Genomic DNA, 15049 nt, shown 5'->3' on the forward strand with positions numbered 1-15049 from the left:
GGGCAAAACAGAGCTAGAATGAAAAGTGAAACTATAGAAAGGAAGATATTTTTGCTGGAGGGAGCTGTGGGACAGGGACTAAACCAAATTAGTCACTGTTTGTGCAAAGTACGCAGTGCAAGCATCAAAACCCAAACATAAGATCTATGACATTTGGAAGCATGTGACTTTTTCAGCGTCTACATGAATGCTTTCTTTAGATAACGGCTTAGGGGATAGTTAGATCCCATCACAGAAGCAGCTTCACATTCACTTGTGTTGCATCTTCCAACAGTGTGCTACAAATGTGAGGGTGTGTGTTTTGTTTCACTCTCAGTTAATTTGGAACAACTTGTTTATTTGGGTGTTGAAGCGAAGGAGTACATATTATTCAAGAAACATTTTTAGAGCCTATTAGGCTTGCATGACCTCTTCTTCTGTTATAATTAAGCAAGTGAAACCTTCACACTGTAGATACAAACTGGCTCTGATTAGATGCGAGTGTGTGACTTTATTGAAGGGTGTTGATCTGTGGCCTTGTTTGTTTAATCCACACAAATTGGTGTCACATGTAGAATCAAAAGCGCTTGCAAATCATTCGGAGCATTTGCAGTCTTGCTGCTACCAGATCGGGGTCTGTCATTGGTGACAATTCATTTAATTACAGATAATTTCATGAACCACAGGGATGCGCTAAGAAGTCCTGTGATTTCAAATTTACCTGACACCGTGCATTATCCTGACGCACTAAACCGCTCATACGTGGTAGGCTAAAAGTAGGCCAATATGAAAGAATTATTTGCAAATATTCGTCCTAGATTTGCAAACAAGAGCTGCTAATAATAACCGTTAGTTTACATCCAACACTGCTAAAAGAGGCTGTAGTAATAATAATAATAATACAAGGCCTATATGAAATGCAGTGTTCAAACGGCGTGTTTCATCTTTCATCCACACCTTTCACAACATCCTTATCCACCCTGAGAGAGACGACTGATGAAGTGCTAAGAATATCCCCCAGATGTGATGTCACCAGAGGGGAAAATCACATTTGTCCTGCTAGAGGATACTTTACATTATGTCGACACACTTATTCAAGGTGACTTTTAATGACACACAACCTACATACCAACTCACAAGCGCGCCCTGTACAGTATATCCAATATCACTCTTACAGATAAGGCTATCAATCAACGTCAGTATGAGGAGCTTTTATTGCATAAATAAAGAAAATGGATTGTTTGGCATCTGGAGAACGGTGTAAGAAATGGACATCATTATGACAAAAATATTAATACTGTAAAGTTTGCCCCAAAATCTGCGAGCCAGCAGCGATTCTGTCTTGCAACATGAAGGCCGTATTCAGTGATCCGTGTCCGTTTGAAGGAGATTCCTCCAGCCGGACACGGTGAGAACACACACAGCCCTGAGCCTTCAGCAGTAAATCACACTCTCACAGCTCCTCCTTTCTTTCTCCTTCTCATTTCTCTCTTTATATATTTTTTTCTTTTCATTTCTGACTGTGCAGTGTAAGGAATGCTCGCTCTACAGGGTGGCTGGTGTTCACTGGAGCGCCTCAACTCCCATGTCTCACACTCATCCCATGTGTCTCCTATTAGCTACACTCAACCAACAGAGGGAGGGACGCAGAGAAAGAGAGAGAGAGAGAGAGAGAGAGAGAGAGGGGGAGGGGGAGGAGAGTGAGGAATTTGATATGCTTTGTGCATGAGTGACTTGTATAAAACAAAGACGGGGCAAATAGTCTGAATGTATGTGAGAGAGAAGAGGGGGAAACATAGTGCACGCATGAATACGCCAGAGACTAGCAAAAAAAGATTATAATTTATTTCCAGATTTTTTTGCCTTCATTTGCATCTTGTTTCACAAGGTAAATTGAAAATAAAAATAAAAACCAACTGCCATACCATGAAAATGTAAAAAAATAATACAAATAATATGTACTGTATATATAATTATATCATTATCAACAGACAACATTAATCATAATAACAATACTATTGATCATAAACATAACATAACACTAAATTGCTGGTCTCATGCATATAGAACGCCCCTCAGATACAAACGAGGGGGTAATTACTAAAAATAGAACCAAAAGTTCCACCAGTTCAGAATAAGCGCCTAGCTACATGCAATGACATAAAAGAGACTCATGTACACATTCCTTCTGGCATCAAGTATTTTACACATACTGTACTTCACTATTGCCGCCCCCATCTAATATACTGTACAGAGCACGATACAAAACAGGACTGGAGTTTGAGAACATTATTCAGGGAAGCACTGGAGTCTGGATCCTCAACGTGGTGCAGTTAGCAGGGACCGTGTGCAACGTTTTCACGCCCTCCTCCCTCTTTTGTTAATCCCTCAAAAAATCTTTCTTCGGTGGATTTCCCCGTCCATTAGTCCAGCTTTCATTTCAAGTCTTTTTCTTCCTTCATTGTTTTCAGTGCTTTTTCTTTTTGCGTTTCATTTTGCACACATTCTCCCTCGTTTTTTCCTCCATGCTGCTCTTTGTCGTGCCCCTCCCTCACAGGGTCTTGTCACTTTCCTTCTTCAGGTGACTAAAAGGTCAAAGGAGAAACCGCGTTAGAGTGCAATTTACAGTTAAAGGTCACTGTTAAGGTTGGGGTTCAATTTCATTTTGGGTAATGGCAGCTTTTGCTCTCAAAATAGCGTCTGTTTTGGGATACAGTTTAAAAGCTTTAACTGAATCCGTAGATTGCATTTTATAGGATTCAAATATGTAACAAGTTTACGTACATTTTTCAATACTTATGGGTAGAGAAAACCGCCCTCGTGCCACACGGCCAAGATGACTTTTACAGCTAAGATGCATCAGAATTTTGCCAGCTTTCCAACTGCTTTATTCGTTGGTAGGCCGGCCAAATGTAACAAACTAATCAACAGTTTGTGCACATGCCCAAGGCTGCCAAATGTCAGTATCACTAACCTCAGATTTTCATCTAAAAGAAACAGCAGTAGGAGTGTTATTCATTTATATTGTTTGTAGACTTAGCCACTGATTAAGGCTTGTTAAAAAGAGTAATAACCAGATATTAAAGTATTGGGTCTTGTGTCCAATTCAGGCTATTGTTGTTTGTCGGATCTCGTTAGTTAGTTTCAATTATTATTTATTTATTTAAAGAAATTTCTCTCCCATCCATGCAAATCTTTGGTTGCAAGTAGATTCACAGTGTCCAGTGGGTCGAGGGAAAGAGTGTCGCTAATGAATTGCATTAACCTGGTGAGCTAATGATGAGTAAAAGATGAAATATAGATATATAGAAAATATAGTTTTGGGTCTCGGGTCAGGATTGGATCTCAAATTTGGCAGCACCAGGTGGGTTTAGCCGGATTAGGCCTTAAAAAAAACTGGGTCTCATTTTTAGGACGGTGCAAAAACTCTATAGACACATGGACACCAATACACAGAAAATAACCTGCAACTATTTTGGTAATTGTTCAAGTCGTGAGGATTTTCTGCTTTTCTTTGTCTTGTATCATAATTAATATAATGTTAATTGTTGTTATGTTTAATATATATCTTTGGGCTTTGGACTGTTGGTTGAAAAAAAAACAAAAACAGTTTGAAGACAACACTTGGTTATATATATATATATATATATATGTATATATATAGTAGGGCTGACCCTTATACCATTTTTTGGACTTTGAAGCTTCGGTGAGAAATATTCAAAGATATTCTAAGCTTTGGGACAGCGCCGCTACCGCACCACTGTACACACACGCACCTCTACACATAAACAGCGATATCCGTCTAAGTATAACTAATAATAATTCATGTTGAATATGAATAATGAATACTGAATAATGTTGGGATTATTCCTTATTTTATTGGCTATTTTGGGATTTATACTTTATTGTTAAATACTTATATATATTTAAAAAGCAACAACAAAGCATTTGAATACTGATTTGAAGGTTCGAAGGTTCGAAACATTCGGGTCGGCCCTAATATATATATATATATATATATATATATATATATACACAACACATTATCAATTAATGGAAAAAATAATCAAAGAATGAATCAGCAATGAAAACACACGGACACATCGTGTGTACCTGTAATACTCGTCCTGGGTGAGGGAGTGGTGGTGATGGTGATGGATCCACTGTTGTTCCAGGGCCAGTCTCTGGATCTGCAGCTCTGCGCTCTGGGCCTGCTGCATGGCCTGGAGCTGATGGGCTGCCGACATAGGACCAGTGAGGGAGGACGGCTGGGGCAGGTCACGGAAAGGAGCACCTGTACAAAAAGAAAAAAAGAGGAAGAGGAAAGAGGAGGAGCAGGTGGGGATACAAAAGGAAAACGGAGAAATAGAGGAGGCGAAAGGGCACCAAGGTCAATCATCATCATCATATTCAAAAAGTCTCTTCATAGCACTGTGGAGTTTTTAGAGAGAAAAACTGAACAAGTACATGGACGAGGAGCCTTCTCCTCACCGAACAGCTGTTGGCGGAGCACCTCGCTGTCAGTGAGGGGGTGAGCCAGGATGGGGGTGCCTAGTGTGGCTCCTGGGTAAGGGAGGCGTGTCAAAGGAGACCCCGACGCCAACGGGTCCATCAGGGGGTGTACCCCGCCCGTCGCTGGATGCCAGTGATGTAATAGGAAATACAGGAGATATTTAATAAGAGTCAAATTAGGAGTTCAAAACAAAGATAATGCACACAGCATGTAAATACATTATTGCTACACTGACTCTTTGTAACACACGAGCAGCTGAGACAGTTGAATAAAGTCAGAGAAATCTGGATGCAACACAAAGTCTGTAAACATAATGGCCTTTGTGTAAATGTGAAATGCACATATTAATATCCTTCCATCCACTATCTGAAAGCGCTTATCCTTTACTGGCTGACATTTGGGCGAGGGGCGGGGTACACCCTGGACAGGTCGCCAGACTATCACAGGGCTGACGCATAAAGGCAGACAAGCATTCGTGCTCACATTCACACCTGCGGGGCAATTTAGAGTCAACAATTAACCTGCATGTCTTTGGACTGTGGGAGGAAGCTGGAGGACTCGGAGAAAACCCACGCTGACACGGGGGAGAACATGCAAACTCCACACAGAAAGGGCTCCAAGAGAGAAACCATGCTAAACCAATGCACCACCGTACCACCCCAAATATTAATATGCAGGTTTTTTACTTTAAACATGAATTGTTTCAAAGAGAGAAAAAGGCTTCTCTTGTTTGTCATGCATTTTCTGCTGATTGATGTCACCAGACTGAGATCTGAGTAAACTAGCATCTCTTTAAGAACTTTGAACTTTAAAACTTTGAACATTTGAACAAATGAGTCAGATATCTCAGAGGAAACTATGACCCAATAGCAAATGAAATCAAAGAAAACCTGTGTTCAATGGTGAGCTACACTAATACAAACATGATTTATACTGAAGTGAAAGGATAAGGCTGGCTCTGTATGTGGAGAACAATCCCAAGCCTATTTGTTCCTACTGAAGATGTAAATCTTAAAAAAATGGGTCACAAATATATAGATTATTTTGTTTTTTTAAAGGCTCAGTAATCTCCTAAAATAGCTGGACATTGTAGTATTTAGCAAATGTTACTCATAGTGCATTTGTTTGGGACTATTTTGAGATTTGGTGTGTCAATCCAACATACAGTGAAGCGCGGTGCATGTAGGATTCACTCAAAATAAAGTACAGTGCCCATCCTAAAGAAGGAACGTGTCATCCAGTGCAACGGTGTGGCTATTAGATTTGTTTTTTTTGTTTTTGGACCACAATGGAGGTCTATGGTGACAGAATATCGCTAGCCTTATCCTTTACTTTTTTAGTATGCAAATCTTGCAACACTTAAAAATGAATTTTAACTACAAAATGTGTTCGTAGTAACACATCTATGTAATCCCAAGGCACTTGATACTGATATTAACAGCATTTGGAGCAGAAGTGGTTAGTACCTGTGTCTTGCTGGTGCAGGTGAAGGTGTGAGTGGATGTGTGAATGCTGGTGATGATGAGGTGTCACGTTTAACATCTGAAGACGCCCCAGATTCTCTCCTCCACCTCCATTTCCACCTGTTCCTCCTCCACTTCCCCCTCCTCCTCCACCTCCTCCTCCTCCTCCTCCTCCATTTCCACCACTTCCACCACTTCCTCCCCTTTCTCTTTCTCTCTCCCTTTCTCTTTCTCGCTCTCTGTCCCCAAAGGCCGGCAAAGCTGCTCTGTCTCGCTCCCTCTCCCGCTCTCTTTCCCCGCTCCTGTCTCGCTCAAAGGAGGCAGGAGAGCGGGTGGGAGTGGGGTAGTTTTCAGGGGGAGCGGCTGGAGCAGTGGCTGGTGGCAGATGAGAGGACAGGGAGCTGGGAAAAGAAGAATGGGGGACCGGGTGATGAAGTGAGGAGGCGTTGGAGGTCGGCGGTGCAGGTGGAGGAGGAGCTGGCGGAGGAGCGGCAGGGCCTGCTGGGGCTGGGGGGGCAGCTGGTGATGCAGATGATGGGTGAGATGGGAGAGAGGGTGTTAGGAGAGATGAAGGGGGTGGATTGGACAGGGACTGAGGGGCAGGAGGGTTGGGTGGTCGAGCTACTTGGGGCAGACTCGGGTTCTGGAGGTGCGGGGGGCCAGGCGGAGCTTGGGGAGGAGGAGTGCCATAGATTGAAACCTCATTAGCTGCTGCACCTCCTCCAAGTAGCAAGGAGTGTGCATGTGCATGGGCATGTGCATGAGCATGGGCATTGGCATGTGCATGGGCATTGGCATGTGCATGGGCGTGAGCGTGAGCATGGGCATGGGCATGAGAATGAGAGTGAGCAAGGGCAAGAGCAGCGTGATCAGCCATGGACCCCTGCTGGTAAACCCGGTCATCGCTCTTAAATTCAAATCCTTGCTTCATTCGCTCTCGATGTGCAGCCACTGCATGAGGAAAGCCGAGTCCTCCTAGTCCACCCCCAATGCCTCCAGGTATCGGGCCTCCTGCCATCCCAGCGTGTCCTCCAACACCTGGACCCCCTTCAAGGCTGCCACCATACAGAAAACCCAAGATGGCTGCAGCTGTAGCAGCATCAGTGGGCAGGTGATGCGGGTGGCCTAAAGCGTGATTCTGGAACTGAGGAAGGAAGAACGATGGGTGGACGTGAGGATGGCCGTGGTGAACTTGTGCGTGGTGTGCCTGGGCACGACTTGCTGCGCTGAGCGGAGACATAGCATGAGGGCGGGCATACTCGCTCAGGGTTCTCAGCGCTGGGGTGTCGGGGCCCAGATATGGACCTCCTATACCTATTCCCAGGGCTCCCTGAGGGCCAACCACTGTCGATGCACCACCCATGGACGGCAGGAGGAGGGAGTGGGGGATGGAGTGAGCGAGGCTGGGGTGGAGATGGTGTGCTTGAGCAAGGTGAGCATGTGGGTGTGAGTGATGATGCTGGTGAGGGGGAGGGTGGGAGATAGAGTTGCCAGAGGAAGAGGAGGAAGATGAAGGGTCGAGGATGATAGAAGATGAGGAGGGGAAGAAGAGCGAGGAGCCCTGGCGACCCCCTACAGCGGCGTTGACGTCCTTCTGTTGCTGCAGAGAAAACAGTAAAAAGACAGTAAATCACATCTGCCCTGATCTGCTTTACTCCCCTCCCGTTAAAATGACCAATTTAATCGACATCAAATCCATTAAATCTGACACGCTGCATAATTATCACGCTCAAATGTGCACACCTGTAGCTGTCGATCCAGTTCCCTCTCACGCTCGCGCTCCCTCTCTCGTTCCCTCTCTTTTTCTCTGAGGTCTCTGGCCCGCTGCTCGACCTCCCTGCGAGCCCTTTCGATCACCTCATTCCTCTTCTTCCACAGTTTGGAGCCGTCCAGTGGGACAAAGAGGACATCGCTGCGGGCGCAGGAATTCCCGCTGCCACGATCAAGGACCTTGTGAAACCTGGACACAGCAGTGACACAGCAGAGTAAAACATCATTACTACAACCTTCAGGAGTCAGAATCACCATCATAATCATCATTAGTGTTAATTACATCTGATCGCATAAAGAGGGACTGAACAGAGACACACATAGAGTGCTGCAGGAATGAGTCCTAAAACCCGGAAATGAGTTAGCATATCAGCACTTCCGGTTCACTTGGATGGAAGTCAATGGGTTTTTAGTTAGATGCCTGAAAAGAGGTCTGTGGTTAACACAAACTTAAGAGATTCTAACGTTTTGTTCTACGGTATAAAATACGTCAGTAAATATCCCACTTGTGAATTTTGAAGCTTTTATGTGTCTTAAAAAAGACTTACTTCTGGCGATTGCATTTACACTTCAGAAATCATAAAATTGGTGTATATGTATAAGTATCATAAATTAGTTTACTTTCTGCAATAATCCAAAATCCAATGGAAAAATCCCATTAGGGAACCAGGTGATGCTAACTTCCTTGTTGGCCTACAGAAATACGTCATCCCTGCACCACTCTATTGACAGTCTCAAATAGGATGACATCATTTTGACCTTACCGTGCTGATTGGCTGGCGTGGATGGGGATGTCTACAGGTTTGGGTTCAGGAGAGGGGCTTCTCAACAATGGTGGTGGGCTTTCACTCTCTTCCCTTTCTTCTATTGGTTCCTCTTTGATAACAGGTGGAGGAGGTGGACCCGAATCCGAATGTCCGTCTCCACCAGGGAGTGAAGAACTGGAGGCAGGGGCCGAAATGCTGTTGTTGTTGTTGTTGGCTGAGTTATTAAGAGGTGGAGGTCCTTTTGAGACATGTTGAGGCGAGAGTGATTGCGAGTTGGTATTGCTGCTATTGGGTGCGCTACTGTTGCTATTGCTGTTGGCCATGTTACTGCCACCGTTCCCATTGGAGTGGTACGTTCCACTGAAGGGAGGGTGGCTGTTCAAAGTGCCATGGAAAGGTGGGGGACGACAGCCAGGTGAACAGCTGGATGACACACCTTGCCCAGGAAGTGGCATGTTGGGTCCAGATGAGGAGCCAGGGGGAAAAGATGAGAAGCCTCCCATCTGATTTGTGGATGGGCTGGGTAATGGAGATAGGGGTGTTGGAGGAGTCTGGGCAGAGGACTGATAGTGTGGGGGACGTACATTGGGTGCCAGACCTGATGGGGGTGGCTGGGTGTGGGAGGTCTGAGATGGGGGTATAGTAGGCTGAGGTGGTGGAGGGGCATAAGGAGCATTTGGAGGGTGTCCATGATGGCTGGAAGAGGAGGAAGGAGAGAGTGCAGGAGGCTGATTTGGGCCCCCACGGTTTTGGTACAGAGCAGACTCTCGCAGGTTTGAGTCTCTCTCTCTGTCTCTGGGCCCAGACTGGTAGTGGGGGTGAGGTGGGTGGGGGTGATGGGTTCCTCCAGGCCCCGAATACTCTCTTCCCAGGTTTGGAGTCACCCCAGGGGGGCTGAGGTACTCTCGATTTGTGCCAGAGGAAGGAGGCGCCCCAGCAGGAAAGTCTTTCCCTCCAGTGGGAGGATACTCTCTGTGAAAGTGGTCTGCTCCAGAGGAAGGGGTTTGTGCCTCCATGGGAGGAGGGAAGTCTCGGGTGGATGAGTTTGGGGGATGTGGGTGGGGGTGTGGGGGCAGGGAGGAGTGGGAAGGGTGACTCGGGTTGTTTTGGGGTGATGCAGGTGGGTCTCGGTTCAGCATGGGGGCAGCAGGTAGCCCACTGGTTGAACTTGGGGGGTTTCCCTGTGGGATGGAGTTGTTGTTTGGGTTACTGTTGCCTACAACCTCTCTTGTCTGACCCCCAAACTCACCCCATCTGCCTCCATCTTTGTCTCTGGGATGCCCCGCTCCAGTTCCGTTGGGGCCAAAGTCTCTACTCTGGTTTTGGTTTGGCAGAGGAAACTCCCTCCCTGCATCTCGTTCCCGATCCCTCTCTCGATCCCTGTCTCTGAAAGCTGGCGGAAAGTCTCTTCTTTCAGGACCCAAGTTAGGTCCATCCCTCCCAGGACCTGGGAACTCCCGGTTCTGACCCACTGGCAGACCCCCAAACTCCCTGCCTTGGATGCTGTTGGACCCGCTGATCCCACCACAAGGAGTATTACTATTACTGCCGCTACTGTTGTTGCTGCTGTTGCCAACAGGAGCAGAGAACTCTCTGTTGATCTCCCTCCCCACACACTCCCCCCTCACTCCCCTCTCCCTCTCTCCTGCAGCCCCCCTCTCTCTGTCCCCTCCCCCTCCAGCGTACCTGGGAAGGTACTCCCTGTGGGGGTGAGGGTGAGGATGGGGGAGGTAAGAGGGGTGGGAGGAGGAGTGGCGAGAGGATGGAGGGTTGTAAACAGACGGAAGTTGCTGCTGCTGCACTGGGGGCTGGTGCTGTGGTTGGTGTTGGTGGTGGTTGCCAGGGTAACGGGTGTATCCCCAATTCCCCTGGCAACCAGTTGCTGTGCCACCCTGCCAGCTGGTGGAGCTGTAGTGGTGAGGGTGGGTGGAAGGTTGGGTCTGAGGCTGGGACTGGGACTGCTGCTGGGAGCCGGTCTGTGGCAGCAGAGAGGGAGGAGTGGACTGAGCCTTGTCCAGGAGTTTGTCTGCCTTTTCTATTTTGTCTCTTTCTATCTTAACCTCAGCAGGCAGGTTTTGTCCACCGAGCTCCAAGGGCTTCAGGGCAGGTGGAGGAGGAAGAGGCGGGGGTAAAGAGTGGGGAATGTTGGGGCTGTTATGGGAGAAATCTCCTCCCGAGATAGTTGTCTTGGTCACACACTGTGTGCTGGCTTTGGAATTCATTCTGCTGCCACTAAGTGCACCGTCAACACCCGTCGGCCCACCATACTCAACTTTACACATCAATTTGGAGTCCAGGGAGAAATAGGACTTCCTCCCACTATTGCTGTCGTTTGATGAATCCCCTGCTCCACGGAGAGAGGGAGTCAGACCAGAGGAAGAGCACGGAGTGGAGGGGGGCTTAAGAGACGGACAGTCTTCAATTCGTGCATCCATCTCCCGCTTTTCTCCATCTCCACAGGACTCCTCCCCTCTCCCCTCTCGTTGCGCCCTCCTATCGTCTCCTGACACCTTCCCCACTCCTCCCTCCTTGCCTTTCTCCCGTTCCCTCTCTCCTTGCTTTGGTGAGTCGGGGCCATCGGAATCAGAGTCCAGGCTACCCAAAGGGGAAGCGGAGAGACTTGGGGACGAGGAACGATTGTCCTGGTCTATATCCCGCCCACTGCTCAGACTACTGCTGCTATTCGCCAGGCTCCCTACAACTGAACTCCTACTGCCCTGGGATTGGCCGTCTTCGTTGTCACTCTCACGGGATTGGCTGGCAACCGAGGTTGGAGGAGGGACGGTGGAAGGAGCCGAGCTGTCAGTCGAGTGTGTTGATGTTGGAGGGTTCGGGGTGGAGGCCGAATCCTGACAAGAAAAGATCATTTGTGGATGAGGTAAAAATGTGGTACTCTCAATATCTTAGACAGTGCCTTTTTTTGATGATTTAGCTGAATCAAAGCTTTATAATTAGTCTTTATATAACAGGTTGATGCAATATAACACAAACCTGAACTTTCTGCCTCTTTGGAGGAGACACAAGTTCCTCCCCCTCACTCTCTGATGAATCATGCCCTTGTGATCTGCGACTGAAGCGATTTCCAGCCAATTCCTCGCCAGCACCTCTTTGCTAAAACAACACAAGACTTTTAATTCTGTGGTGATGCTTTTGAATCCCTAATAGGCCTATGACTGTTTTTAGAACAAAGCCACACTTGCATGCACACACACACAAAACATCAATGTCAAACACGAAACATCAAAGATTTCTACGTTGTAAAACACACTATCGAACAATACTGACACTGCAAGGGTATGTCTGTGGCAATCATACTGATGACTCATGCACTGACAGCACACACACACACAGAATCCAGCACACAGGGACAGCTCTTTATTGCTTGTGACTCTTGTATTTGCATGCACACACATAAACGTATGGCGAAAACAACGACAGGAAAAAAAGAGGTGTGCTCTAACCGTCTGTCTATCGTTGCGTTCAGGGCGAGTGGGGCTGGCGTGCGGGCGTCTGCCCCTTCTCTCCTCACTCGCCCCCCGCCGTCGCCCACTGCGCATGGGCATCTGCAAAACCCATGGACATGAAGGGAAAGCATGACATGTTAAAACAATGTAGGGTTACAGAAATAAGGAGATATACAGCCAGTAATATGAGATGTGTTGATTGGAGTGAAAATAGGGTTAATAAAAGCCAAAAACAAAGCCGTTCAATTCAAGGTAGAATGTAGAAAAGACAACAACAAGTGGAGAATGAAAATGGGAGGGAGGTTAAAAGAAGAACATGCCATAATAGAGAGAAGGACACAGAGAGGAGGGAGAAAGTGTAAGCATAGGAAAGAATCAAATATAAACGTGGAATCTCACAACCAAATAAATAATTTACATCTTAGTCATCCTGGTTATTTTGAAATACGATCACATATTGAACTAATTATGACGTAGCCACAGTCCCATTAGGCAGGTACACAATCCCTGACCTCATTGTAAGAAATGCACGTATGCCTTGTTCATACCGATTCTTTGTGTGTCCGTGTTTTCATTATGTCTTCTTTAAAACGCCCATTTTACAACACAAGCCATTGCAGGGACTGAACTGGTTCCTGTTGCTTACTGACTGGGCTGTGTGTTACACCATGAGAGCTACCAAAACCTGTAAAGAAGCATAAACAAAGAAGGCATTATTCAGTATTTATCTGCATGGAAATCCTACAGAGAATTCAATGTTTTTGCTGAGGAACATTAGTGAGGATGCAGCAATACCGTTTGCTGTCTGCAGCGACTGTGGAGTTCAAGAATTTGTGAAAACATCTGAGTTTAAAACTGCAAAAGCACTGTTGCAACATTTAAATTCCCAGCATGCTTCACACTGTATCGGCACAACTGCTTTTCACTGCGCACCAAAAACAGTTTCCTCTGTGCCTTCACCACAGCAGCGAAAAAACCCACAGGCACAATAGGTTAACACACTAACAGAATGCACTGGTCTGGGTATTGTACAATTGGCTGCTATAATAACATTGAAACAACAGATAATAAGAGCGGTGCTGATTGGTCGACTGCATTTTTGGATGGCGGCCTGCAGAAGACTCCAGCAAACATCTTGAGGATACGGGACCACACCCCCCCTCCTTCCACCTTCCACCACAACAGCCAAAACCCACAGCCACTTGTGGTTAACCCACATGACCTGCTTATGGCCGGCAGAATCCCATTTTTATTTATCCAGCCAACCAGCCAGCACGCCATTAGGGAAATGTCAGAATCCTTTATCCGTTTGGGTGTGCCTAACAACATAGGTGGACTACTTTGCAAAGGCTTGTCTAATCCATTCATTCATGTACCACTATGATGAAAAAATGGCTCATGTATATTGAATGAGGATATAAATAGTCCACACCACTGGATGTAAAAAAAAAAAAGAAGAGACATATTTGGCTGAACAGTTAGCAGAGCTATTGTACACTCCAGTAAATATTGTAGACACACTACTAGGGCTGCACAATTAATCGAATATTAATCATGATTTTTGGCTTTCCACAATTAAATGAACATGATCATCTGGGATATTGACATTTATAATGCACGTTCTGCTCATAGAAAACTCTGCTGAATATCAAATCTAACCAACAGCTAGCCACCAGCTGGTGATCAAGATGTTTTGGCTTCACTTTTGGGTATAGATATTATCTATACAACCAATGTGTTTATGATCAAATTGAGAGTATGTAATTGTTTATCTAGCTCTAAATGTTGCTAATTTTGCTCTCAAAGTGCACCAGATTGAAGCATTTAACTACAGTATATGCACCGATACCGGGTCGGATATCGGGCCGATTCTGACTCAAATAGCTGGTTCGGATATCGGTGACAATGGGGCCGATCTCTTCAATTCAGATTGTTTATATATTATATACAGTATATACTGGAATTTTAGTTCCTGTTTAAGTTTTGACCAATATGTTGCTGCATTAAAAAGGTTTACACTCGAAGTGTAATTCCTGTTAAAAAATGTTAACGAGTTGCTTGTGTAAGATTTATTAATTTTAATATTATTATTACAATTCATTTATATCTATGTATTTATTTGTAAGGAAAGCAATGATTAAGTCAAATCTGATGTTGCTTTACACGTAAAAGAATGATCCCAGTCACCTCCACACAGTGAGGTATACAGCTTATTAATTAAACATTGGTATCGCATCGGTATTTTGTATCGGTCGATACCCAAAACCCAGGTATCGCTATCGGGACTGAAAAAGTTGGATCGGTACACCCCTACATTTAACTTTAAAATGTAGCTAACAAAAGGGTAGGGTGAATAGTCCTGTATTTTTTTCATAGTGCAATACATATATAGCAGAAAAAAAATATTGCAATGTCAGTTTTCTCCAACATCGTGCAGCCCTGATTTGTACATTAGCAGGAATGTAGCACAGCATGGAAGTGAAAGCAGTGCTCTGTTTATTCTAATGTGAAAGTCTAATAAAGATATGTTGTCGCTAAAATCAATGAATAATATCGTGATATCGATATTGATCAAAATATAATCGTGATATTGGTCGTAATCGCACACACACTAATTTTTGTGTCCTGTAAATCCTTTAGCAGCTCCACTACACATGGCTATGCATTAATTATTAGTGCATGCTGCAGTGACTGATCCAATCAGAGTCAAATCTTAACTGTTCACACTTTCATATGCATGATAGAAAAAAAACAAAACATGTATTTTATAGGCAATGCAGTGCATGTATATACAGTCAGCCTTATTAACATATGACTATAAGTTGATGACACAGGAAACATCCAGTGCATCCAGTGTGTGTACATAATGCATCTCAGTTACAGGTGGCAGCTATATACTGGCCTGTCTGTGTGTCCAGTAGCAAGCAGGTCCTCCATGGTCAGTAAACAACTAAAGGACACCACTAACACACCACTAACATACAAACAAGCATTTTTACTAGCCTCCCCTGTTATTGCAGCATACAAGCACACATGCATTATCAACAAATTGACCACTGCATGTGATGCAAAGCAGCAGCATGCAGTCGCTCT

The 15049-nt window shown here is 45.4% G+C and overlaps 1 protein-coding gene across 4 annotated transcripts in view; it reads right to left on the reverse strand.

Moving 5' to 3' along the window:
• Positions 1 to 1799: 1799 nt before the first annotated feature.
• The window catches only part of atn1 (atrophin 1), a 14322-nt gene continuing 1072 nt past the window's right edge, over positions 1800 to 15049 (reverse strand). For 2 of the 4 annotated variants that reach the window (XM_037784971.1, XM_037784972.1), the window contains exons 2-10: positions 12505 to 12641; positions 11954 to 12055; positions 11484 to 11603; positions 8490 to 11341; positions 7699 to 7915; positions 5959 to 7555; positions 4447 to 4614; positions 4093 to 4273; positions 1800 to 2564 (exon numbers count right to left, since the gene is read on the reverse strand). In XM_037784971.1, the coding sequence (XP_037640899.1) occupies positions 2531 to 2564; positions 4093 to 4273; positions 4447 to 4614; positions 5959 to 7555; positions 7699 to 7915; positions 8490 to 11341; positions 11484 to 11603; positions 11954 to 12055; positions 12505 to 12531 (5298 nt within the window). In that variant the 5' untranslated portion in view covers positions 12532 to 12641 and the 3' untranslated portion in view covers positions 1800 to 2530. The remainder of the gene's footprint in view (positions 2565 to 4092; positions 4274 to 4446; positions 4615 to 5958; positions 7556 to 7698; positions 7916 to 8489; positions 11342 to 11483; positions 11604 to 11953; positions 12056 to 12504; positions 12642 to 15049) is intronic. The other 2 variants (XM_037784973.1, XM_037784974.1) reach the window with 2 other exon arrangements.

Source organism: Sebastes umbrosus, chromosome 11, assembly GCF_015220745.1.
Source record: "Sebastes umbrosus isolate fSebUmb1 chromosome 11, fSebUmb1.pri, whole genome shotgun sequence".
Lineage (NCBI taxonomy): Eukaryota > Metazoa > Chordata > Actinopteri > Perciformes > Sebastidae > Sebastes > Sebastes umbrosus.